Here is a 25,080-nt window from a genome sequence, read left to right as displayed (position 1 = left end):
TAAGCTATTTGTGTTCTGACCCTTTAATGTCTCAATCAGTGTAAAAAGGGGTCGACTTCCATGAACTGTCCATCTGGAAATTATCGTTCATTTCCTTCACTTCATTTCAAATGCTTCTACTCACCTTGGCAGGATTTGCCAGCCTGGCAGTGCGTCATGTGATTAAGGACGTTCTTCATAGTGCGGCAGTGAGGCAGGGCGCAGGCCCTCACTTCCCCATTAGCCTGTTCTCGTCGCTGGCATTTATGTGCGTGGAGCAGCAGGACCAGCTGCTGCTGGATCAGCTTGCGCTTCTCAGGGTCGGCTGTGGGGCCTGCCGAAGGCACTGCCACACCTCCGCCGCCAGCCAGCAGGAGCATCGCTGCCTGCTGCTGAGGCGGCTGCTGCTGGAGCTGCTGCACGGACAAAACAGGCAGATAAATGTCAAAGTTGTGATAAGTTATCAGCAATTCAACAGTGTGACTCAGAAATGGTGCCAAAAAGGAGATAATTTATTTGTAAATGGTATTTATAAAGAAAAACAAGAAAAATAAATGTTTTGTGTACAGTAATATCTGAATATGTCTAAAAAGTACTGACCATGTTTGGCACGCTAGTAACAGCAGCTCCTTTGAGCTCATTAGGGAAGGGTGGCAGGCTGTTGGCAAGGGCAGACTTGTTCTGGAGCTGCTGCTGAGGGTTTAGCTGCTGGCCAGGTCCTGTAGCTCCCTGACCATAGGACTGCGCCCCGAACGGACCATTACTACCCAGGCCCATCTGAAAATACGGACAAATGACCAATAAGTCAGCACAGTAATTGAGCAGTGTTGTTAGCTGCGGGGGGGGGGGGGGGGGGGGGGGACGACCCCAAAACAAAACTGCTTATAGTCCAGAATCCTGAAGGAACAGACTCAGATTGATTAAAGCATTCACAAGTTTAAAACATTTGATATAATGTGGTTAAATGTTTACCTGAGGGATTATGTTAGTTCCTCATTTACAGCCTTAACATGTCAAAAAAAGGTTCTGCCTCAATTTCAATGCCAATTTGTCATTACAAGACCCCCTCTGCCAAGACAAGCACTTGCGTAGCTGTGCCAGGATAATTGTGCCTGGTCCTGTTCTAAGCAGCACAGTGATGCTCTGGCATCCTGTCAACTCAGCATGACACAAGCTATTGCCAGGAAAGACTTCTTGACTACTGAGTCATTTTTCCTCCTGCTCCCTTCTTTACTTAAGCTAGTTAGTAGACATGGCACAACTGAAAACTTTACTAACAATGCAGCAATTAACATGAGTCACCAGAAAAATGCTCTTCTACTCTGGCTTTTTTCTTTAATTAGCCATTTCAACAGGTAGTTAATCATAAATTGTGTTCTCAAGATCCTTTTGGGTTGTAGGAGAAATTGTTACTAAGTTTTATTAAGAAAAGCTTGTATAATAACAAATCTGCACAAATCGTCAGGAACACAATTTATCTTAAGAGATTATGACCCAGTTTCGCAGTCTTACATATGCGACTCTTATCACATATGTGGGTGGAGGTTGTACACCTGTTATTTAAACTGGAGGTGTTCCTGTCAACTAATTTCCCTCAACAACTAAAACAAAACAATGCCACAGTCTAAAGGGCATGGTTAAGCACCATTTGAAATTGGAAATGTGTGGCATCAAACACAATTTCACATCAGTGTGCCCAATGGCAGCTTGTGTTAATGCCAACATATTTCACCTGCAGGTTAACATCCACACACCCTTGGAGAAGGTGGTTACGTGCCACTTTAACTCCGCAAACAGTCATTCCTCTTCCAAGTTTGCACAGGTTTTTAAGCACAGACAGTATAAAAGATGGACACTGCCGCTCTGACGCCACCTATTGGTTTTGGACTCTACAGTCTCAACTTTTGATGTGATACGGCATATTTGTTTTTCAAGCCTAAATGTACCATATATCATACAACAAGCCATAACTTTAATCAGATGAACCATTAAAAATTCTCCAAGCGCTAGTGATAGCACCAGCTTCCTATTTGGGACAACCATCCAACAATGCAGCCAACTCCACTATCTAAGCATTTGAATTGTACAAAAAGTTCAGCTGACTCAGAGCGGTTAAGAGGAAGAAAATCCTTCATAGATGCCAAAACTTAGCTTGTACCAGACTGTAAATACACTTTTTTAATGCTGTAATATTGTGCATTTTAACATAGGAGTCTAAGGGGGATACCTTGCTTTTGGAGCCAGTCGCAAATGGTTACAAGAGAAACTGCAGTTTTTGACACTTCCATACTGCCATTATTTTACGCTCCAGAGATTGCTCTGTGGTTTTTAAGATTGTCTCACATTCCTTGTTTACAACTTCCCATCACAGAGACAGAGTTGCTGCCATTTACTGTCTGTGTAACATCTTAAAAGACATCCAAACAGGAAAACATTCTGGTTACAGCAACCGAAATGTTAATGACATTAAGCAACTTCAATGGGCACAAAAGTTTGGAATCAAATCAACTGCAACCATCATTGTATAGTTATAAAATACAAATAAGGGATTTAGTAAACATGTTCTTCTGGTGCACAATGAAGCAGGCAGCAAAGTTCAAACAACTACTGGTCTAATTGTGGGCTGCAGCTATCAATTATTTTAGTAATCGAATAATCTATTGATTAGTCGTCCGATTAATCGAGTAATTGGATAAGAGATAAAGTGGTTTCCATATTAGAAATTGCAATGTTGTAAGTTTAACTGCATATAACATCTGTCAAAAAAAACAAAAAAAAAACCCCAACAAAAAACCCTTTGATTGTATTTACATGCCATATTAAATTTTATTTTTTAAAGAAAACATTGTCTTGAATGCAAAAATATATAAACACTCAAGTTCTCTCTGGCAGAGTTTTATATCCTGGATGAGGCAGATTTGTTGTGTGTCCATGTTTATGGGTTGTTGTGCATGTGTGTCCAAGTGTGAAGAAGTCAAGCGAAAAGTGAGTTTGCGTCTATAAGCCTTCAAAGGAGAATGTGGTGGCTGCAATGAAGAAAAGCGAGCACATCAGCATTCTGAAGTTTGTCCAGCGCTCTGACGCAAAGTTTCTGTGCAGCTGAAAACAGATGCATAATGGTTTAGATGTTAATTAATATTAATAATAATTCAGCGTCCAGAGCTTTACTGGTCCATGTCCATTTTTATTGGCTTGTGAAAAATACTTTTATTTTTATGTTTTTACATATTATTACAATTTAATGAACACAATATCTTTGATTACTTCACTTTTAATCTGAAAAATGTTCCCAAAGCTTTTAAATTAATCTGGTCTAGTACACCACATGCCCCCCCTCACATTAAATGTTTTAATGGTGAGTACATCTTCGCGGTGTGTAAACAGTTCCACATTAAACTGTGCCAGTGTCATCATCACTGTTGCTGTTGTGTTATTGGTTTTTGTTTAAAATTGGGGGCTGCGTGGGCTTAATGTTGTCATAAATATATTTCTATTGCAGGTCTGTTTTCAGTCGCAAATGTGTGTGAAATAACACAGAGCCACGTGTTAAACGAAGCATCGAAGCAAAGAATGTTTGTCGAGAATTTTTTATTTTTGGATTACTCGAATCGTTGGAGCTCTAGTGCATTCACAACTTAATCTACTTGAATGGGCTAGATAAACCAAACCGCTGTCAGCAGAGCCTAAAACAGAGAGCACAACAAACCAAATCAGCACAGCAGCCATGACTGTCGTAAGTTTCAAAGTTTGACTGAAGGGTTTATCCAACTAAATCCAAACCAAAATAGCGCTCACGCTCAAGAAGTCTGAGTGCATACATTAAGATGTGTGCCGCTGGAGGGAATAAAATCCTTGTTAGTGCCTTGCATTATACACTGATTAACTTGCTGCTGCTCTCTCATCCAGAGAGCTGCTGGGAGACCAGACCAGACTCTGCCATGCCAGGCCAGGCTGTATCCCCCTCAGGCTGTTGACACCGCTCCAATAGACCAGATAAAAAAGACCCAGCTGAGATGACCAGACACTGGCAGGCTTTCAACACAGCTGAGCAGACGGACACACACCCACACCCACCCCCTTCGTTTCACTCTCTCCATTCAGTCCCCCGCTCTCTGACACACTCCACACATCGACAGGCAGGACAGTTGCCAACTATCATCTCACCACGTTGCTGCCAGGCGAGACTGTTCAGCTGAGCTAGCCTCCCTCCTTCATCCCAAGTGTACTCCGCCTCTGTCATTTCAACTTATTAAGTGGTTTACAATACCTGTCTTTCTTTGCATCACTGAAATGGTAAGCAGCCACCCAATAAGCTGGAGAAGGCTGGGCGAGTGCTCATGCGTATACAGTAACAAAAGGAGCATGTGGCGGTAAGGAGCTTCTCACCAACACAAATGCCCAGAAAGAGATTTACAACCTGCGATTAAAGGACAATAGAGGAAGCTGCATACAAAGAATGGGTCTGGTGGTTTTCTCCTTCAGAGCAGTTGGTGACATGATAATCACAGAGGACCAGCTGAGCCTAAAACATGCACACGGACAAGGTTTCTCCTGGCTCAGAACGGGCCTCGAGTGGGTGACTACGCATGGCCATAAATGCAATCAGCCCACCATGAGTCTGTGTTGTGTTGTGTTATTTGAATGAAAGCTATACATTTAGTTGTTAATAAGCAAATACTATAAGTAAATAGATTAACCCTTTAAGACCTACCATAGAACCAAGTCCGCCAGAGATTATCTTTATATTTTTACATGCTGTAGTGCCATTTGTGGGAGCATTTCAAATTGCTATACATCAATACAACAGGTATATCCCAAATTTTAATAATATGTATGCATTAAGTCCATAGTAACTACATAAATTGCAAAAAAAAAAAGTGCAATAAACTACAAAAAACAAATTGAAAATCGTTTGGGTTTTTTTTTAAACATATATTTCTAGTTAGAGTAATGTAAGAGGCTTATCCCTCAAAATTGTAAATACAAAAAAGTTGCACAAAATAGTTTCCAATCATGCGGAATTTATTTTGAGTGTCTTCCTAGTTTTATTTTTGAGATACGCCAATTTTTATATACTGCAGGAAAAACAAATATAAATATTATAATGTAAATTTGCAAAAAAAAAAAAAAAAAAAAAAAAAAAAAGCATGTGCATCAAAATAAATTATTTCCAGCAGTGCAATTTGAGTTCTAAGCATCCCAGAAACAATACAGAAAAGCATAAAAGTCAAATATAACTTTTAAAAACACCAGTACAGGCTTATAAGGCCCTGAAGGCAAAAAAAAAAAAAAAAAAACCTACATTTTCCACGAAAATGGCGTCACTTCCGGTTTCGGGCAGGTAATGGCAGACACGCGATAGTTCGCGCTGACATCTATTCCAATGTAGGAAGTGTTACGAACAGCTGATCGGATCAGCAAAGCATTTTTCTGGAATATTATATTTTTGTTCCTGCAAGTGCTTTTTATGCAATTTTTGGGAAGCTATATGTGGAAGGAAACTGTGACCTAGGACAAGCTAATGGCACAAGTTGTAAGTATAACTCCTCCGGTTTCATATGCGAAAATTTTTTTTTAATTGCGCTAGCTTACATGGTTCCAGTTCTACAGAGATTTAAAAATAGTTATGCAAAACGGAGTGTGCCCTCTCCAACCGGTTTTAAAGGGTTAAACACAAACCCTATATGATTAGACACGCTGAGCTATGATTCATATTTGCCCGTAAGTCATGGGGTAAAAATAAGGTTTTCCTTCTTTCTTTCTTTTTTAAATTAAAAGTCTTTATTTTCAACAAAAATTTTCAATTTTCACCAAGTAGGGGTCTGTAGTTTGACTTAAAGTGAATTGGCCCATAATTTAATTATGACGGGCAGCTAGAGCAAAAGAAAAAAAAAAAAAAAAAAAAAAAAAAAAAAAAAAAACCCACCACCTTTTTGGGTTATATTTAAACCTGCAGAATATCCGTGGACTCTCCGTGTACACCACTCCACTTTAGCTCCTGTTTTCCCCTTCCAGAAAGTTGGCATTTGACAAATGAAGCAGTTAACTGTGTAACCTCAGCTCTTGACCTGAGGGCTACAAACTGTCAGTGTAGCTGCTAACGGGAAGCTTCAGCAACATGTAGCTTTATCTGTATTCTCATGCAAAATAATGATTCAGAACAAAATTATGAAATCAAAGATCATTCTAGGCTTTTTTTTAACATGTGAATAGTGACTCTGTCAGATGACTTTAGTTATAAAACTGGGATACGCTAAACAGTTTCGAAAACAGCTTGGAAGCAACGCCCGGCTTACATTAGTCTCAATTGCTATCATTTAGACGCTTTTGGTTTTTCTTGGCATTAACTGGCTGTGGGAGGCACCAAAATCTGTGCAGGAAAAATCCCTGACAGAGGCATACACACAAAAAACAGGCCCGTTTCTGTAAATGCTGACAGCCCCCTCGCTGTTACTTCGACATCAGCTTTTAATTGTTTCTGTGGTTAAATCGTGTCTACAGACGCTGGGAATGACTCGACACACATTCACTATCTCAGTAAGTCTCTTCTCAGAAGACTGGAGCTTCTGTGTATGTGTGCTGTGGTTAAGAACAAATTTGGTGTCTTGGCTTTGACACAGCCAGTTAAATAGATGGCTTCCTAGTGATTTCCTGCAAAACCACATTGGTGACAAGTGTACGTGTAAGCCGCAAATGACACTCTCCCATAGACACACACATAATTATGCATCCCTAGACTAATCTTAACAACAACTGAACAGTTGACAGCAGTGTACCAGTTCCCTGCCAACAGTGGAGTATGCATTTTTGAGTGCTATAAACAAGTGGACTGGAAGAAAGAACTGTTTAGATGAACCATAAACGTGACTTGCGAAGTGTATAGATACAGATGCACTCGTGCCTACCTTCATCACACAGAGTGTGTATTGAGGAGGGGCTTCAATTAAGCTCCTAATCAATGATAACAAAAGCTTTGGTGTGTTGCTATAGTGAATGTAAAAAGTCATTTGAGATGAATCTCCATCTCATTACACAGCCAATTAAAAGCTATATATAAAGCTAAGCTCTAGTAATTTTTTCAGATGCACAAAAAGCATTTCAAAATAACTGTCTATGCAAATCAAACTGTGTCCTATATCATTTGAGAATAACTGCGAGCTAGGGCTGGGCCATATCATCCTGTTCACGGTAATACTGGTATAATGTTAGGCAATGATAAGAAAATGAAATATCACGATAGAATATGGGTAAAACGTGCATGCGCAGTGCCTTTGTTTTCATACACACATGGTGGAAAAAGCATGGCGGCGACGGAGAATAAGGGCGAAAGCGGATCGTTGAATGAAACAGATGAATCAGAATTGGTTTGTAAACATGATGTAACTTCAGTGGTGTGGAACTGGTTTGGCTTTTGTCCGGCAGATGCAGACCAAAGCACTTTTTTTGTTAGAGCATGCAAGCGGGCCGCCGTTATTACCGAACCGATTTTATGTGGTACGCGACGCTCAAAAATCTTTTATAAAAAAAAAAAATTTAAAAAAAGTTTTAGTACGACTTTGGTAAGCTACGAAGGCGCACCACTTGATGGATTGCTGGGGCATTACGGCTACCGTAGTCAGGAGCCTCGCGGAGTGATACGTACTGTGCTTCAACATAATATTACCGCATTGTGTGTGTTTATAAGGTTGATCTGATATCCTCGTGTTGGTGTTGTTCCCAGATCATCATACTAAATGTTGTTCCAGGATCAACATTGCAAGTGACCAATCAGATGTTGTGACGTCATACTTTTGCGACTTCGGGAAAAACCGGCGAATGGCTTGGCACGCAAAGGAATAACGTCACAACAATGTGATTGGTCACTTGCAATGTTGAACCTGGAACAACATTTTCATGATGGTCTGGGAACAACACCAACACGAGGATATCAGATCATCCGTGTTTATAAGCTCTTTTGAAGTTTTGTGGATATTATACATGGTTATGCTGAGGATATGTCGGCCAATTTCCACTGGAAATGCCTTTTGGTTAAACTGTCAGCAAGGAATTTGCATTTGCACTGTTAAATTTTTACATAACTTTAATGCACATAAAAAAACAGCTGCTTGTTTAAGTGAAAATACATTGATGGGGGGGTGTTGCACTAATAAAGTTGTGGAGTTGTTAAGTATTTTGTCTCGAGTCAATTATATCGTTATCGCAAATTTTCAAATATATATCGTTATGAATATTTTTGGCCATATTGCCCTGTCCTAATGAGAGTTGTTAATTCCACGAGTCTAGATTTGTAACTTTGCCATTTATGAAAGGTTGCTACACAAAGCAAAGTAAAACAACATTTATAATGGGATTGGGCAATAAGGAAAATGTAAGATGTCTTATATTAAAAATGAACTGAAATATAATGCAATAAAAACATGATTTCATAGACCTCGTTTAATGCTAGTTCCTTTTCAGTTAGGATCTGCCACAAATTTTAGGAAAGTTGAACAATTCTCCATATTTCACAAGATAAATTGTGAATGAGATTCTAAAAATAAAAATCACCCTAATTAGCACTGACAGGTCAAACTGATAACTAGCAAAAACATATAAAAAAGGAATTAAAGAAAAAAAAAAAACCAGCAATTTCAATTCAATTTAATTAAAGGTGTTTCAGGAGTTTTTAAATGTGATTTCTATCCAAAAGGTTATTAATGAAAATTAACAGTATAGATCTTAAGTATGTGCCAAAAAAATTGAAGAGAAAGGCACAAACATGTAAAATGCTTTAAAACAGATGTTTTCTGAGGTAGCAGAACATTTAACATAGTTTTGTGGTGGATCTTTACATGTCATATTTAGGGAGAAACAAAACCTTTGTTTGTTTACAATATAAACTTCAAACAGCAGTTTTAATTTCTGCTGTGTCACTGTAGTGCTAAAAAAAAAAAAAAAAAATTTTTTTACTCCATGAGCACAGTTTTAAAGCTGTGCCAGGTGATCACATAAAAGGACGTTGCTTTTAGGGCTGGGCCATATTATACCGTTCACGGTAATACCGGTATAATGTTAGGCAACGATAGGAAAATGAAATATCGCGATAGAATATGAGTAAAACGCGCATGCGCAGTGCCTTTGTTTTCATACACACATGGCCGATTGTTGAGTGAAACAGATGAACCAGAATTGGTTTGTAAAAATGGTGCAACTTCAGTGATGTGGAACTGGTTTGGTGTTTGTCCGTCAGATACACGACAAAGCACATTTTTTTGCAGAACATGCAAGCGGCCGTCGTTATTGTCGTATTTGTCGGACTAAGATGCTCTTAAATCTGGGAGTAATCTGGGTCCTAAACTCCGTATTCTTCAGTTCAAACGAACACTGCAGCATCACTGAGCGTTAAAAACTGTCTAAATTCTTTCATCTTTAATAAAACGATCAGCATTGCTGCTTTACCAGGTGTAACTATGAAGTTTAACTTTCAGGCATCCATTAAAACAAAATTTATTACATTTAACAGAGTTAGAAGTTAGCAGGAAGCTAGCGGAAGTTAGCTCGCTAGTTACCTAAGCATGATATAGCATGTTCTGACTGAGAGATTTCTGAAAAAAATCAAATGTGCAGCTCTGCTATCACTTCCAACATAAATGAAGACAGAAAACTAAACAGCAGTGACGTTTGTAGGGTTACTGAAGTTGGGCTAGCTGGTATATAATGATGTGCTACGTAATCGCTAGCGACACAGCTATGTTAGCATAACATAAACAGGGAAGCTGGAGGACGAACACTAACACTTTTCCACTTATAAAAGTTAACATTAAAGTTCCTGATAGTTAGAGACAAATGCAATCGCATGGCAGGATGCTGTAAACGGACCAAACTTCAGTCAGGAGAACAACTGAGATAATCCATCCACAATACGAGGTTAGTCATTAATATACTGCAACAACATGGGAATAGAGCAGCTGCCAGAGAATTCAACATTAATGAATCAATGGTACAGAAGTGGAGGAAGCAAGAAGAATGAGTTTAATAAAGTTTGATTTATCTGACTGCTTTGTTTCGCTTAATGTGCCTTATAATCCCGTGCACCTTATGGTCCGAAAAATACGTACTGCACACTGCAGTTTAATGTTGCAAAGCACCTCTTTTTAACTTCAGTGGATATTATATATGGTTATGCTCAGGATATGTCAGCCCATTTCTACTGGAAATGCCTTTTGGTTAAACTTTCAGCAAGGAATTTGCATTTGCACTGTTACATTTTTATAAAGCTTTAATGTACATAAAAACCAGCTTCTTGTTTAAGTGAAAATAAATGGAAGGTTGTCTTTTTGCGCTAGTAATGTTGTGGAGTTGTATTTTGTCTCGCATCAATTATATCGTCAGTTATATCGTTATCGCAAATTTTCAAATATATATCGTGATAAATATTTTTGGCCATATCGCCCTGCTCTAGTTGCTTTCCAATAATGTTGCTTTCACTCCCAAATAAGTGCGAACATTTGTGCATGGCTCAACAAATCCGGCCTCTGCATAGTTTAAAATTTTTACAAAATAATTTACTGGCTTAAATGTTAGCGTCAATTAATAGAGGATCACAGCATAAACTGGGCCCAGAATGACAAGATGCAAAAATGCCACATTAACAAGCTTTTCGACTTCGCCTATACAATGAGTGACCACCTAGTTTGTGTCCAGTGTTAAAGTTGTTCCAACACACCTTTTCTTTAATCAAAAATGAATACTTCAATGCAATTTAAAACAAAACAAAACAAAAAAAAAAAAATCAGTGCCAGAGAAATATCCCGTGTGTGCCAAAAAATACTTGGGGCTCACAATTTGCATGTGCCAACACTTGATATAAAACAAACAAAAATAATAAAATAAGTGTCACTCACCTTGTTCATGTTGCCTGCTTGCTGAGCAGTACTGAGGGTAGTGTGAGCTCCCATCTGTTGCCCTCCCTGTGTGAGCGTCTCTGCCAATGCACTACCTGATCCTCCTTGTCCTGTTGCAGTTCCCTGCATTGTCTGTCCCTGGTACTGCATGCCTGTTACCCCTGCCCCACGTCCTCTCCCAGCTCCAGGTACAAGGCCACCATTCATCACTTGCCCAGGCTGCGGCTGCCCTCCCTGGTTCAGGAGTCCAGTATGGCCCTGGTTGTTGTTAATCATGGCCTGACTGAACCCAGTTGTGTTTAAGCCCATAGTTGCAGTATTGTTGTTGTTGTTCTGTCCTGCTACTCCAGTTGGGGTTCCTGCTTTTTGGGCCTGAGGGGACGGGTGGTTGTTGGGGGAGCCCTGGCCAAGAGGGCTCTTACCCAGTGGTGCTCCTAACTGTGGCCCCATGCTGCCTGGCTGAGAGCTAACTGTGCCTATATTAGAAGTAGTACCAGCCCGAAGCAGCTCTGAGAGCTGCTTGTGCTTGGCCGCTGCATCTGGGACGGCAGAGGCACTGCCACCGCCAAGTCCTGACTGAGTGCCTCCTGGTCCGCCAGCTCCAGGTGCTGCTCCACCATTTGAAGGGATCCCGCCCATCAGGCTAATATCACCTCCATTGGGGATCAACTCATCTGGAAGGTCATTCTCCAAATCGTCCCAGGAGAGTGACCCAAGATCTATGAGAAGGGATAGAGAAGCAAAATGTCACAAAATGTTTTATACAACCATGTGACTCAGTGCCAAGCATTCATTCTCCTCTGCTTCAAATAAGCCTGTACTCAAATCACTGAGTACCAGAGCATCTAGATCTTATCTACTGCTAGCAACTTATTCTACAATGCAACACATGACAGTGGGAAGATTTTTTTTCTACCTTTTAACAGTTTTGAGTCCCCACCATAAACATTCCAACCACAGCAGAAAAACAGCCAGCATGTAGGGCTGCTCGATTATGGCAAAAATGATAATCACGATTATTTTCACTGAAATTGAGATCTCGATTATTTGACGACATTTATTTAACAATAACAATGTATTGAATAATGACTTTAAAGATTGTCAAAAAATAATATAAAATAGTGTGCAAATACTGCTAAAAGTGCAAATGTTTGCAATATAAAAAATAAATGAAAAATGTAAACATCTATGTTTAGTGAACTTTGCAGTGTTGCTCTGTGGTACAGCTACGACACTGTAGCAAAGTTTACACACTATGTCTACTTGATCCACGTCCGACTCCGCGAACCCATAAAGTCACTCTCCTCTCCAGATAACTTCTAGGGCTGAACGATATATCGCATTTGCGATAATATCGCGACATGATCAAGTGCAATTTTCTAACTGCAAAGGCTGCGATTATACTCTGGACATGTCCAAATTCATGGGCTGCATCCTCCTGAGGCCGCATTTGTAGACCGATTACGTCACAGCGACGCACCGAAGGCTGTCCAAATTCATAGACTCCTCCGAATGTAGCCGACAAATGCGTCCTCCTTTTCCCCGAATTTGAAGGATGGGTCGGGTGTGTCCTTCGTGGCCTACCATATCCCAGAATTCATAGCGCGGCCCAGCCAAACTCCAGTTTCCAGCAATGGCGGCCGCTACTAAGTTTTAAAATTACTCATACTAATCTTTCTGGGTCACAAAATAAACTTAACATATTTTCAGGCGAGAAAGTAGTTGTGTAAACATCAAATATCTGCTCGGTTTATCAAGATATCCCATATTTGCAAAAGTGCTTCGACGTTTTCAGAGGCGTCTGCTACCCACCAGCTCGACAGCTAGCCGGGAGCTCGAGGGTTACTGATGCGGCCGAGAACGGCACAACTCCCGGCACATCATTTTCAGATCACCGCGGAGTTTCGCTGCTCGGGTTAAACGTAATATATAAGTCACTTAGACAACCTAAAAATGTTATTGTTGGGCTTTTTTCAGTGTTTTGTTTGTTCGTGAGTAAATCGGTTTGGCTGAGATTAAAGTTATTAGATTAGATAAAATAAAACTTTATTAATCCCCCGGGTGGGTTCCTCCTTGGTTTTCACACAGCTGACTAAACGTCAAACAGAAAACTTATTAAACAGAAGTATGAGACAGTCGAGAATTTACACCAGTGTCTGGTTATATTTTAGATAGCAAGAAGCAGACGGCCGAGTTTATTAAACTCCACCGAGACAGCGGTGACGCTAATCAGAACTAGACCGTCCAATTTCACGCCTTTAAATTTTAAAGGCGTGTTTGTGTGTGTGTTTATACAATTGCTATTATGTTTGCACTTTATGTGTAATGTTACTGACTGCAGAGATCAGTAAGATGTGTGTATTTTTTATTTATTAGTTTTATTTATTTAATATTATTTTTTAATTGAATGACTGTCTAGTAGTTCACAGATGTCGAAAAACTGAGTGTGGTAAAGCCACTGATTTTTTTTATGTATATTTCTGCAATCTGCACATTGTACTGACTTTCATTTTAATGTTTACACCAGGGTTCCTTGTCAGCACTTTATGCTCAGATGTTTGTAAGCTAAAAATAAACTATTGTGTATGTTCAAATATACTGTTGTGATTGAAGAAGTTAAATAAAAATGTCAGTCATCAATTCATGCATCACCTCATGTCATCATAACAGAGGTCTGTCTTCCAGGAAAGAACAGTTTAAAATTAATGTAATATAGTATTGGCCATACTATATGATGTATTTCTTGTCTTTGTTTAATAATACAGAAGATAAAGACCTTAAAAAATAATCGCATATCGCATCGCAATCGCAATATTGGGGCAAAAAAAAAAAATCGCAATTAGATTATTTTCCATAATCGTTCAGCCCTAATAACTTCTGCTTAGCTTTCCGAGCTTCCCTCGGGTCCTCTTAATCAGTAGGCCCCCCAACCCCCGGGCCTCGGACCGGTACGTGAGTCGTTTGGTACCGGGCCGCGAGAGTTGAGGCTCAGGTGTGAAATGTAGTTTTCAGGGTTTTTATCGGTTTTCAGCGTTATTTTGTTATCGTTTTTATCGTTAACTCTGTTTTCTTTGGTCTTTTCACGTGTGTTATGAATAAAAAAAAATTTCCGGTACCGGTACTAGTTTTATTTTGTTGTATTTATCCGCGACACCTTAAAGGCCGGTCCATGAAAATATTGTCGGGCATAAACCGGTCCGTGGCGCAAAAAAGGTTGGGGACCGCTGCTCTTAATTGTTGTGACACGTGTTCGAAATGCAGAGAGGTGCGCTCGATTTGCCACATGGAGCAGCGCGAGAGTAAAGCACGAGGGAGGGGCTAATAATCGGCTCAGTCATTTTTAATGATCGCTGAAAGCCCAGATCGTAATCGAGATTAAAATTCGATTGAGCAGCCCTACCAGCATGGTAATAAAACTTTGTAACCATTTTTGTCAGTTATAGTTTTCATTTTTATGAGAATTAGAGGCATTTGCTTATCAAATGATCAGAAGGGGGGGGGGGGACGTGATTTTTATCAAATAACAGATTCAATACATTTAGTTAATGGACTGTAGTCACCACCCAAAGGCTGAGCCATGAAAAATCCTGCTGTGTTTGAAAAAAGAAAAAAGGGCTCTTACTCCTCAGTTGACCCTTGGTCTCAGTCCAAGTGTTCACAAACATTCTAATTATGAAATATTAATGAGCCAACATGCTAAATGCTGCTGCCTTGGCCTTGTCCCACTGTGGCCTTGTCCCTTGCAGTGCAAGACAAAATAAGCATAAAGCGTGATAAAGCATCGCTACTGGCTGACAAACACAGTGTGACAAGAGAATCCAGCAGCACTTGGGGTTCCTGCTGGGTGGCGTAGGAATATTTGTGCCACACCATCCAGAGGTGTGAGCATAATGGTGAGAGCCTAGGGAGCCACGATTTGTTTGAGAATTCGTGATTAAGATGGTGACAAAAGCACAGGAGCTGTGCATGCCTTACAGCTTTGAATCACCAAGAAGAATCAACTCTCTGGACAAACTGAAACAAGATCACTTTCCACAGCCTTGATCACGAGTTCACCTAACGGCACAAAATCACCAAAGAAACAAGCTTTGAACACTGCAGCTCTCCCGTTTTCATTTCCCCTCTGTAAGTGACATTAACTTGCCTATTCAGTACAACGTGCCTGACGAGAGTAGAAATATTACCTGAAATCTTATTTGGCTAACTTGTTTCTTCAAAAGCATGTTGTGGAGCGGTTTGTTGGTCTTCTGTAAAGAGTGGAGGACATAACTGGAATGTATGCAACTGACAATTTCTTCCACAAAAGCGCAAATTTACTGAATTTGTGCAACTGAAAGTAATGAAGCCAAGAAATGTCACTGTATGAAAGGCGCTGTTAAGCAAATCACTTTTCAGTATAAGACGAACAAGACCTTAATGCTACAGGACTGAGCACTGCTGCTGGATGTCTTCATTGAGATTCAGTCAGGATCCCGACTTTAATGAGGGCACTTGGCCTACACACTTCCCTGAGTAAACACAGGCTTGCAGATCTCCCTTGCTAGCTCGCTGTCTGTCCCTAGCATCAGGCACGCAGGTGCTCCATGTGGAGGAAGCTTGTTTGAGGCTGAAGGGACAATCCATCTTTTCCTCTCTCACTCCTCTCAGCCCATGCCATCTATCAGGCAGGCACATGGATGCTCTTCAAGCAGCTGTATTCACTTCAACTACATACGCTAAGGCCTGGCATTGCATTTTTCATTTCAAAATGGAAATCTAAACACACCGTAACCTTGCCCTTAAGCGTGTTGGCTGGATACCAAAAATGCAAAGCAATGTTTTGGTTGGGTATGGCCACATGCAGTCTGGGGAACCCCAACCGTAAGGAGGGGGGAAGGTGGGCATTAACCGTTTTAACATATGCACTGCAGCCCTGAAGTTTTCTTCAGACATAATCCATGGAGCTGTATGTAGGAATGTGAAAGTTTAAATCGGACCTTACAATAAAAGCTCCCTTGGACAGAGTCTGCATAAAGTTGAACCAGTGTGCGAATTGATGTGATAACCATCCGGAGAATTCTCATCGAAAAATTCACATGGGAACGTCGATTACATTTCACTTTCCATATCATTTCACTGTCTCAAAGGCAGAAGAAAAACATCCACAGGTAAAGAAGGGTCACTTACATGAGTGCAAATATGAACACAAAAACACGTAACTCGGGAAACAATGTGTGATTTACTCAAAAGTGGATACACACAAATCAGTGTGTCAACTTTTCACATAGTCGTTCATAAAGCTCCTTTACACCCTCCCATAGATGACTTTATCACTCTCTCCCCCGCCCCCCTTTGGCCACTGTCTTGAGGTGATGGCTATAAATATCTACAAAAGCAGCCCCAGCAGTGATCCCGCCTGGAGATTTCTGTCATCTTGCCCTAAAGCCATGTGCGTCTGCTCTCAGAGGGACAGGTGCAACATTGCTACTGGCATTCTTTTAATTGTTGCTCATTATAATATGGTGGATAGCAAAACAAATCCACTTAATAGTGGAAAGGGACTCTTATTTTAGGTTTCCTTTCTGCAGTAATAAATCCTCCAAGAAAGTATGCCATTGCAACAGTTGGAAAGAACAGCAGAGGAAAATTACTTCACTGAGTAAATAAATACTGATTGTGGCCAGAGACACTCAAAAAAAAATAGTCAAGAAAAGTTACAGACCTTCAGTTTAAAACATTTTTAAATCCAACAAGACTACTTCTATTGCAGACAATAGTTAAACTGCAATAGCTTTGTTTACAGTCCACCTTGAGAGCCTGTGCCAAATCAAAAACAGAAAATATGAAAATAACTGTTTGCTGAATTTAGTACTCAGTAGTGGTGCAACAGATCACGGTTGATCCGTAATCTGAACCAATCCCACTCCACAGTTCGGCACGCACGTGATCCAAAGATTTGAAAAAGAAGGGGAAAAAAAAGTATATGTATGGTGCGCGTGGTCAGTTTGTCAAGCGATAGTTATGGCCAGCGATAGTTATGGCCAGCGCTAGCGGTCCAAGTGGAGGAGCAGAGGAGTTTGCGGCATTTAAGCAGCCCTTTGTTCCCCAATCCGACCGGGCTAAAGCTATTTCAAAAGCTACTGGGGTGTTTAGCTGCAGACGGGAGGCCGTATTCCGTTGTGCAAAACAAGGGGTTTAAACTATGATGAACGTGCTTGAGCCACGCTATGATATCCCGTTGCGCGTCCACTTCAGTGACGAGATCGTACCCAGGCATGCATGAGCAGGAAAAGTTTAAAGTTATGGCTGAACTGTCCTACGCATCTTTTGTTGCTCAACTAAAAACGGGTGGACCTCCAGGTCAACGGAAAGCTACGTGACCGTGACCGCTCATTATATCACAGCGGAGTGGTAGATATAAAGCCCTGTACTGCCCTATATTGCACCTTAATTTGTTTTTATATAATTGCGTGGAATGAGTCTTGAGTTGAATGTTTTTAATAGGTAAAAAATACTTAAAAAGTTAATAAGTAAATGTTAAAATTTTGTCTTTTTTGCTGATCCGAAAATTGGTCCGATCCGTGAGTTAAAACTGTGATCCGATCCGAACCGTGAGATTTTTGATCCGTTGCACCACTAGTACTCAGCCATATCAGAATTGTCATTTAAAGCAAAATCTGACGTGTCTTTCCTCCTTTGTATGAAAATGTGCTGGTAGCTGAAATCACCAGTTCTACATTGAAGGCAAGCACAAACATACTGAGAAAAGTAAAAAACAGCAGAGTACAGCCAAGACGATTTTAAGAGTAATAATGACACTTCATTTTATTAAATCAAATGCATTAACTAGCTAGCAAGTTATCCCAAGAGGCAGTAGCAATAAGTGTGCATGCAACTAGTCAACCAGACTTTTAATGTTGCTTCCCTTGCCAAATGGTGCCAGAAAAACTCTGAAATATATCATTTTATTTTTTGGCTTTTTAATATAGAGCGGCAGGTGATGATTGGTCAATGCTGAACTTCTATCTAAAGCACACTCAGCTTTGTCTCTGGTAGGGAGTGAATGTGGATCTGTAACAGGAAGACTTCTCTTCCCTCCCCATTTTAACAAATACCATCATCTCATCTATGGTGAACAGACCCTTTTTTTTTTCTTTTTTTTTTTAAACAGACTAATTTAGCAACAGCAGTTAAGATCCATTTACACCTGCATGGAATCTGCAACTGGATACATGACATCTGACCCACAGGTTTGTTTCCTCTAGGCGGGTTGCTTTGGGGGAGATTTGATGACAACAGGGGAAACCAAGTTTTTGAAGTCTGCACCCAGTTTAGAAATGCATTCTCATTATTTCGTTTGTGGTTGCAACATGATCCAGTGATCTGTACTGTTTGTGTTCCTCATCGCATTAACACAGCTACATTCTTTAGTTTGGCTTGCTTGAATCAGCAGGAAGAGATGGTATTGTTCACCTTTAAACTTTGTGGATTTTGTTTTTCTTAAGAAAATACAACCAGAAACATCATCCATTGGTAAAATTATAGTCATGTGGAGCTCCTCAAGTACTCCTACTTCCTCTTGGGGATTTAGTTTAGTTTTCTAGGTTTTCTGCAAACACAAAACACATACTGAGCTTCAGTCTAACTCTTCTCTACCTCATGAAGCTAAAGTTGTTCCAAGTATAATGAGCAAAAATAGAACAGTCAAATGGTCTGTTTAAGCTTAAATACAAGCACAGACATGAGAAATGAGTGGCGTTTAAAATACCATGTCGCCCATTTTTTTGATGCTTATTAAGTCAGCTAAAAGCAGTAGGTTGGTGGTAATAAGTCCCTTCATCTGCCTTTAACCATTTTGCTGATCCTCGCCATCTTTCTCTCATGATTTCTCTGGTTGCCCCAAGGCACAGGCATAAATGCCTCAATCAGTGGCTGCATTGCAAGCTTACCGCCTGTCCTTTTAGATATTAGAAGTGCCATTTGTGCAGGAGTGAGCAAGAAACTGGACGTCTGGGGGTTGGGAGGTCCCTGACAAATCTTTGACTGACAACTGAAACAGAACTAAGACGCAAACGAGTACCAAATACTAATTTTTCTTAGGTTTCAGCGCAAATTTCAGGTTTTCTAACCTAAGACAGACACAGATATCCTGAGGCCCAACCTACCTACATATTTATAGAGAGAATGTGAGAGAATCCACAGGGCACAGTTAAAAAATTCAAACATGGTGACTATGAATCTTAAACAATGAAATTTAAAAAAAAAAAAAAAAAAAAACACCCTGCTCTTTCATTAAAAATAGTCAAAAGATTAGATCACATAAAGTGCATGCAAAACCACATTTTTTTGTGAATAAAAGGGGTAGAAGAGGAGGATAACAGATGGCCTTAATAGAAAGACAGGGGCTCATGTTTGTTCTGCCCCACCAATTTGAGAAAAAACAAAAAAAACAAAAAAAAAAACAACTCCCCAAGTGCACAAAAAACTTGACTACTCGTAATGTTCTACCTCTCACTGAACTGCAAAAATGTTTTTCTTTATTAAAACCATTTTTAACTCATTTGTCTTTCTGACCTGTTATCTGCTGTGAAACAAAACTAAATCATACCATGCGATACTCTGGTCTTGTTTCCTTACCAGCTGCCGTTATTGAGGGTGTGGATAATGCCAATACAAATACCATTACTAATTCTGCTTATAGGCTGGACTTTTCATCTTAGCCAGTTTTTTGCATGAGAGAGAGAGAGAAAAAAAAAAAAAAAAAGACTACTACCATTCATCTTAGGTGTGGAAAAGCCTCATCACCATAACTGTGACATAATTTTACACTGTATGACAGAAAACATGCCAGCGGTGATTAAACACACACACACACACACACACACACACACACACACACGGCGTCATATAATTGCAATTAAGTGAACAATTTGGAATCTGATCTCAGCTGGAACTGGTTCTCAATTCCCATTGCTACAAAGGTTTAAATAGGACTGCTCACGCATACAGACATCACAAAGAGAACAACAACGTATGTTAATGCTTTCATTTCGTTTTAAAATTTGGCTATTTTTCTCATACAAAAAGCCAGGCTATATGTTAGGAAAAGGGAAAGAGGAAAGGCCAAATGTTAGGGCAGATGGGTGCTGCATATAAAGCTCCAGGCATGACTGTCATCAAAGAGGGAAAGCCAGCTCTTTATCTGCAGTAATTTACAGCTGATGTTACTGCTGCCCTGCGCTGTCCCATGGGGGTCCATTGAGTCCCAACTGCAACTGGCAAAAAGTATAAAGAGGGGGTGTGGCAGGTTTATTGATGGATTACAGACATGTGGTGGCTCTGTCATGTGTGATAGCTCTTGTAATTTATAATCACTGATGTTGTGACTGCCATTGTTCCTGAAAGGTCTTCTTGAAGACTTGACAAAATCAAACACAATGAGGCACATGTGCAAATGACAGACACAGGAAAACTATTTTTTCTGGCTACATGCAGACTGTGAGGCTGGGCTTAAAGTCAGCAAATAATAAATACCACAAATTTAGTAAGCCATACACCTTTTTTGGCAGTTTATATATGTAATGCCTTTAATGACAGTGTAAACAAATGTAGAATCAAAAGTAAACATACTTTTGTTGCTCAATGAGTATTTCCGCTTTGAACAAATCCCTATCATAGGAAATTTAAAATATCTTTTGCACTAGGGCTGTGCGATATGACCAAAATCTCATATGTCGATATAAAACATTTATCATCCCAACAACGATACATATCACAAAAATTTTACATTTTCTGTAAATTCTGTGAATTTCGGGCAACTCGACTTGCATGAAGTGCATGAAGTTGAACCAGCCGCAATTTTCTTTGGGAGTATTTATTACACAGTGTGCTGCGGGGAAAAGCCTGTTCTAAGGTTTATTTTTTTTAAGCACCTGACGGCTCTTTTTAGCTTCTCGTCCGTAAACACTCTGCATACTATTTCACGTGATTCAGTTTATTTTGAAAAATCTCAACAGGATCTTCAGCTTTATTGTGAAAGGTTTATGTGGAAAATAAACAAGCGGACGGTGGAGACACGCGATGGTTTTACCGTCGTTGTTGCTAACGGCAATGCATAAAAACAGTCGCTTGTCCGTCCGTAGTGTGGTTATATTAAATAGAAGAAAAAAGAGAGAACTTTAAGAATTTCTACAGTGACCATCAAAACGATGAAAACAATATTGCCGAAAACAGTTTATTTTGCAACACCACGAAACAAACGATAGCGTAATATGAAATGATAGGCGTTTTCATATTGTCATCCGATATATATCGTTATATTGAACCTATTCTGCACTGTATATGGTTCTAAACTACTGTGATTATTGTTACTTGTGTTAGCAGCAGAAATGTGCAGCACTACTCAATGGCTAGACGGCATTTAACCCAGCTAATATTTCTGGAGCCAACTAGCAGTAGTAACCACATTTCAACATCTGTAGTCACACATGTCCCAACTTTAAACATTGCTGTCCTAGGTCTCGTTTCCCTAATCCACAGCCGGAAAAAAGAGCAACCGTGAGAGTAAAGCCAACACAAAAGTGCCTTGATTCTTTTTAATGGTTAGCAGGGACACCCCAAACTTGCAAAAGACGTCCACTTATATATGGCAGAAGAGAAAAAGGAAATCCCATGGCTTTCTTTCCCAGTGAACATACATTAGTGATCATTTTAAGGGCTCAGTCACTTCATTGTGTAAATTATGGTCACTCTAAGAGTCAGAAAGAAGGATTATCCAGGACATGCCCATTAGTTAGCAACTTATCAATCACATAGATTGACAGTTAAACTCGCTCCTTGCAAGTCAAGTCTGGTCTCGAAAACGCTAAAGGTGGTCAAAACAAAAATGCTCCGCTCAAGGCTTAACAGCAGCACTTCACTAACAGAGGGCCAACAGCTACCCTTAATAGCATCTACACTAAAAACAGCTTTCTTTTGTTTTCAAGACGTTAATGTGCCACACGCTGTAAACGATACAGTTGAAAAACACATTAGTTTAATGTTTCTTTTCTGGGCTCTAAAGTTTCAGTTCTTGGTTAAAAAGCAAACATACAAGACACCAGCTAAACAAATAGGACTTTTTACATCGGAACCTAATGTGCCTCGATTACAGCAAAAATCATAATAAAGATGACTTTGATTAATACAGTAAGCCAGAGTTTCTACCCACATCAAAAAGATTTTGGATGCAGTGTATTTTCACAGAAGCCTTTCATATGTTTAAAATTAAAAAAATAAATAAAATCAAAACAATGGGTAAAGGGAGCAGAAAGGACACATGGGAGTCTGATAATACATTTTAGGTCCAGACTAATGGGTATTTTTGACTGTAAAGCCTGTAAATTTGTGGAAAATCCCCAGGGGATGTTTGGAAGTGCAATTGTTGCACAGAAAACAGACCAGATGAAGGACCTTGAGTGATACAGTGACAAAAGTAACTGCTAATGATCATTCAACAAGTTCACCAATGGAAACAATGAGATTTTTAACTACTCTAGAGAGATCTGGTTAACGCTGGACTCCAGCTAAAATGTCACTGTGGCGTGAAGTGAACCAAACAGCAAAAATATGCACTATAAATGAAAGGTCTGTGCTTGATGTACAGCACACAGGAGAAAGATAAGAGAGAGAGCTTTGCAGTGAAAATTAGTTTTATCCCTAACACTTTGTTTTCACTGAAATACAAAAACTGGAATTGAAATTATACTTGGTTAATTGCTGAGCCGTAGCTTAACTCTAATTGGGGGTGCTTCTGCAGGTAAAGCATACATTACTTTCCAATTATGGTGAAAATATGAAATCAACTCATTTTTGTATCTTCATACCAGGAGCAGCATTTTCCCATCACAGAAACAGCGAGCGCTGCAGAAATGCAGTTCAGCTACTCCACTTTTGCCACACAGTACAGCAGATGAGTTAAGAGTGCTGCAATAACTCAGGTTTTCACTGAGGGCTCACAAACCACCTCAACAAAAACAAGCAGGGACAATCTACCAGGTGAAAGAAAAAAGACATGTTACTCAAGGGATTTTTTTAAGTCTCCAGATGACTTTATAATTTCAGCTATAAAGTTTGGAAGAACAAGTCAAAAAGTTGATTTAAAATAAGCACTAGTCTTGTTTTATAATACAAATGAACTTTTTAAGGGCCAAGTGGGAACTTGCATCCCCAATCTTTGCTTTCCAATTACAAGAAATATGACAGACATTTCCTAATCACTCAGATTCCAATACTCAGAGCACACATACAGATTTCTATCTTGCATTTCTACACGTTTATTTTCAGCAGGACACACGTCTGCTGAGATGTGTGACATTATAACCCTATCTGCACTCTCTGCAAGAATTCAGTGAGTTAAAGGAAAATAGCACCATCGAGACTGAGTGTGGCTATGTAGGCTTGCTCAGGGATAGATGGAGTGGCCATTGAGACTAGGTTTTTGGGTTGTTGTTTTTTTGCCTATTAACACTTCGTTTTATAGCCACAAGCTGAACCAAGTGGGCACTACTAAATGTTAACATTTACCGTTTTCTCTGACTGGTGATTACACACACCAAAAATCGTACCTGAAATAAATGGAAATGGATGCAAACATTGTCAGACTTAGAATTTACAGGTGTACAAACATTGGCATTAAGTCGTATGTGATTTGTGATTTTGAAGACAATATTATTTAAGCTAATTAGGGCCTAGGTTACCTCTGTGAGTCTATCACGCCATGTGTACCTGCTGTTAATGCAGTATCAGGCTACCACAAAAGATACCACTTTGCACCTGATTCGAGAAATAATTATTATTTTAGTCTTTTGATTTTTAAACTATGACCCATCAAATTCTCTTTACTAACGAAAGCGTTACAGTAGACCAATGCAAAGCTAATGCAACACCTCTGAAGATAACAAAAGTTACAGTTATTGTAGCCATGACCATTTTAGACGCTCAAGTTAGTTATTCTGCTGATCGTATTGTGTTAAGGTTTGCTGCAGAAGTTAAGGAGAGTGTACCAAAAGACTGGCATTAGCGTATTAAGGGTAGGTGCAGTAAATGCTCACCTCAGAATGAAACCACAACACTGCGGTAAAACCACATTAACTGCTACCGAAAGAACAATCAACCGACTGGATAACGTGTAACGTTGCTACACGGGCATTGGTTGATTTAATGCCAAGTAGTAAAAGAGAAGTTTCAGTGCAAATGTTCATTACATTTGGGTTTGTGTGTGCCGACAGTGTCGAGGCCTTTACCTTGTCCATCAGACGTTGACAGTGCAGGTGAATTCAGCTTCGGCCGCTTAGAGAGTGGAGGTCCGGCGTCCAGCAGGTTTTCAGCCATAGTTGAAATCTTGCCTGGCCGGTCGCTTAAGTTGATGATTCTGATTAGCTTATTAGTAGAAAGTTGTTCAATCACCAAAAACCTTCCCGGTTAGCACGTTAGCAAGCTGACAGCCTGCTAACATTGGCTAACTGGCTAATAGCTAGCTAATTGCCTGCTACCAGCTAAAGTAACTGTTAGCGTTTAGCTACTCCTCGCCGTGAGAGTCAGTGTCTTTTAAAAGAGATGCAATAGCGCCCCGCTTCGCCACCGCCATTCACCCCATGATAATCCAACACCCAACACCCACATTATTATCGTTAAATACCCCAAAATAAAATATTCCCCATGTAAAAATCGAGCCTCACACTGACGATCCAGTTAAATCAGGTGGATTGCTGCATTCCGGGAGAAAAGTCGTAATTTCTAGATGTTCAAAGTACCCATTTTGCGTGACGTCAAATTTCTTCATGCAAAAATCGCGCGAAGCTCCACAAAAATGCACAATTGCATAAAAATGCCGTATTTTTGCAAATCTCTTCGAAAGTCACGATCTGCTCACCGCTTGCCCACGGTAAACAATACTGCTCCCGAACGGCGACAGGGGCTGAATCACCGCACTCTGAAGGGGAAATCAGATATACGGAGCTTTTCTGCCCGACGACCACCAATCCAATTCCCGTTTTTTCGCACAAAATGTCTCCGAAGCGATATTACGATTTCGTTTTCGGCAGAAGGCCGCTGTCATATCACGGGAAGGATGCTCGATTTCTACGTAAAACCCAGTGTTGGACCGAAATCCTAATTCCGAGCCACGACAAGATGGCGGCTGTTGATTCCTTCGGTACAAAAAAGTTTTTTTTTTCTTTTCCAGATCGGCTGTAGAGGG

The 25,080-nt window shown here is 40.0% G+C and overlaps 1 protein-coding gene across 4 annotated transcripts in view; it reads right to left on the bottom strand.

The window, feature by feature from the left end:
• crebbpa (CREB binding lysine acetyltransferase a) overlaps positions 1–25,023 on the bottom strand; it is a 46,715-nt gene extending 21,692 nt beyond the window's left edge. For 3 of the 4 annotated variants that reach the window (XM_080880857.1, XM_080880858.1, XM_080880860.1), the window contains exons 1-4: positions 24,125–25,023; positions 10,863–11,581; positions 580–756; positions 125–395 (exon numbers count right to left, since the gene is read on the bottom strand). In XM_080880857.1, the coding sequence (XP_080736983.1) occupies positions 125–395; positions 580–756; positions 10,863–11,581; positions 24,125–24,212 (1,255 nt within the window). In that variant the 5' untranslated portion in view covers positions 24,213–25,023. The remainder of the gene's footprint in view (positions 1–124; positions 396–579; positions 757–10,862; positions 11,582–24,124) is intronic. The other variant, XM_080880859.1, reaches the window with a different exon arrangement.
• Positions 25,024–25,080: the final 57 nt, after the last annotated feature.

This window comes from Rhamphochromis sp. 'chilingali' (genome assembly GCF_963969265.1).
Source record: "Rhamphochromis sp. 'chilingali' genome assembly, chromosome: 4".
In the NCBI taxonomy this organism is placed as follows: domain Eukaryota; kingdom Metazoa; phylum Chordata; class Actinopteri; order Cichliformes; family Cichlidae; genus Rhamphochromis; species Rhamphochromis sp. 'chilingali'.
The sequence above is the reverse complement of the archived record's forward strand: the minus strand, read 5'-3'. Positions and strand labels throughout refer to the sequence as shown.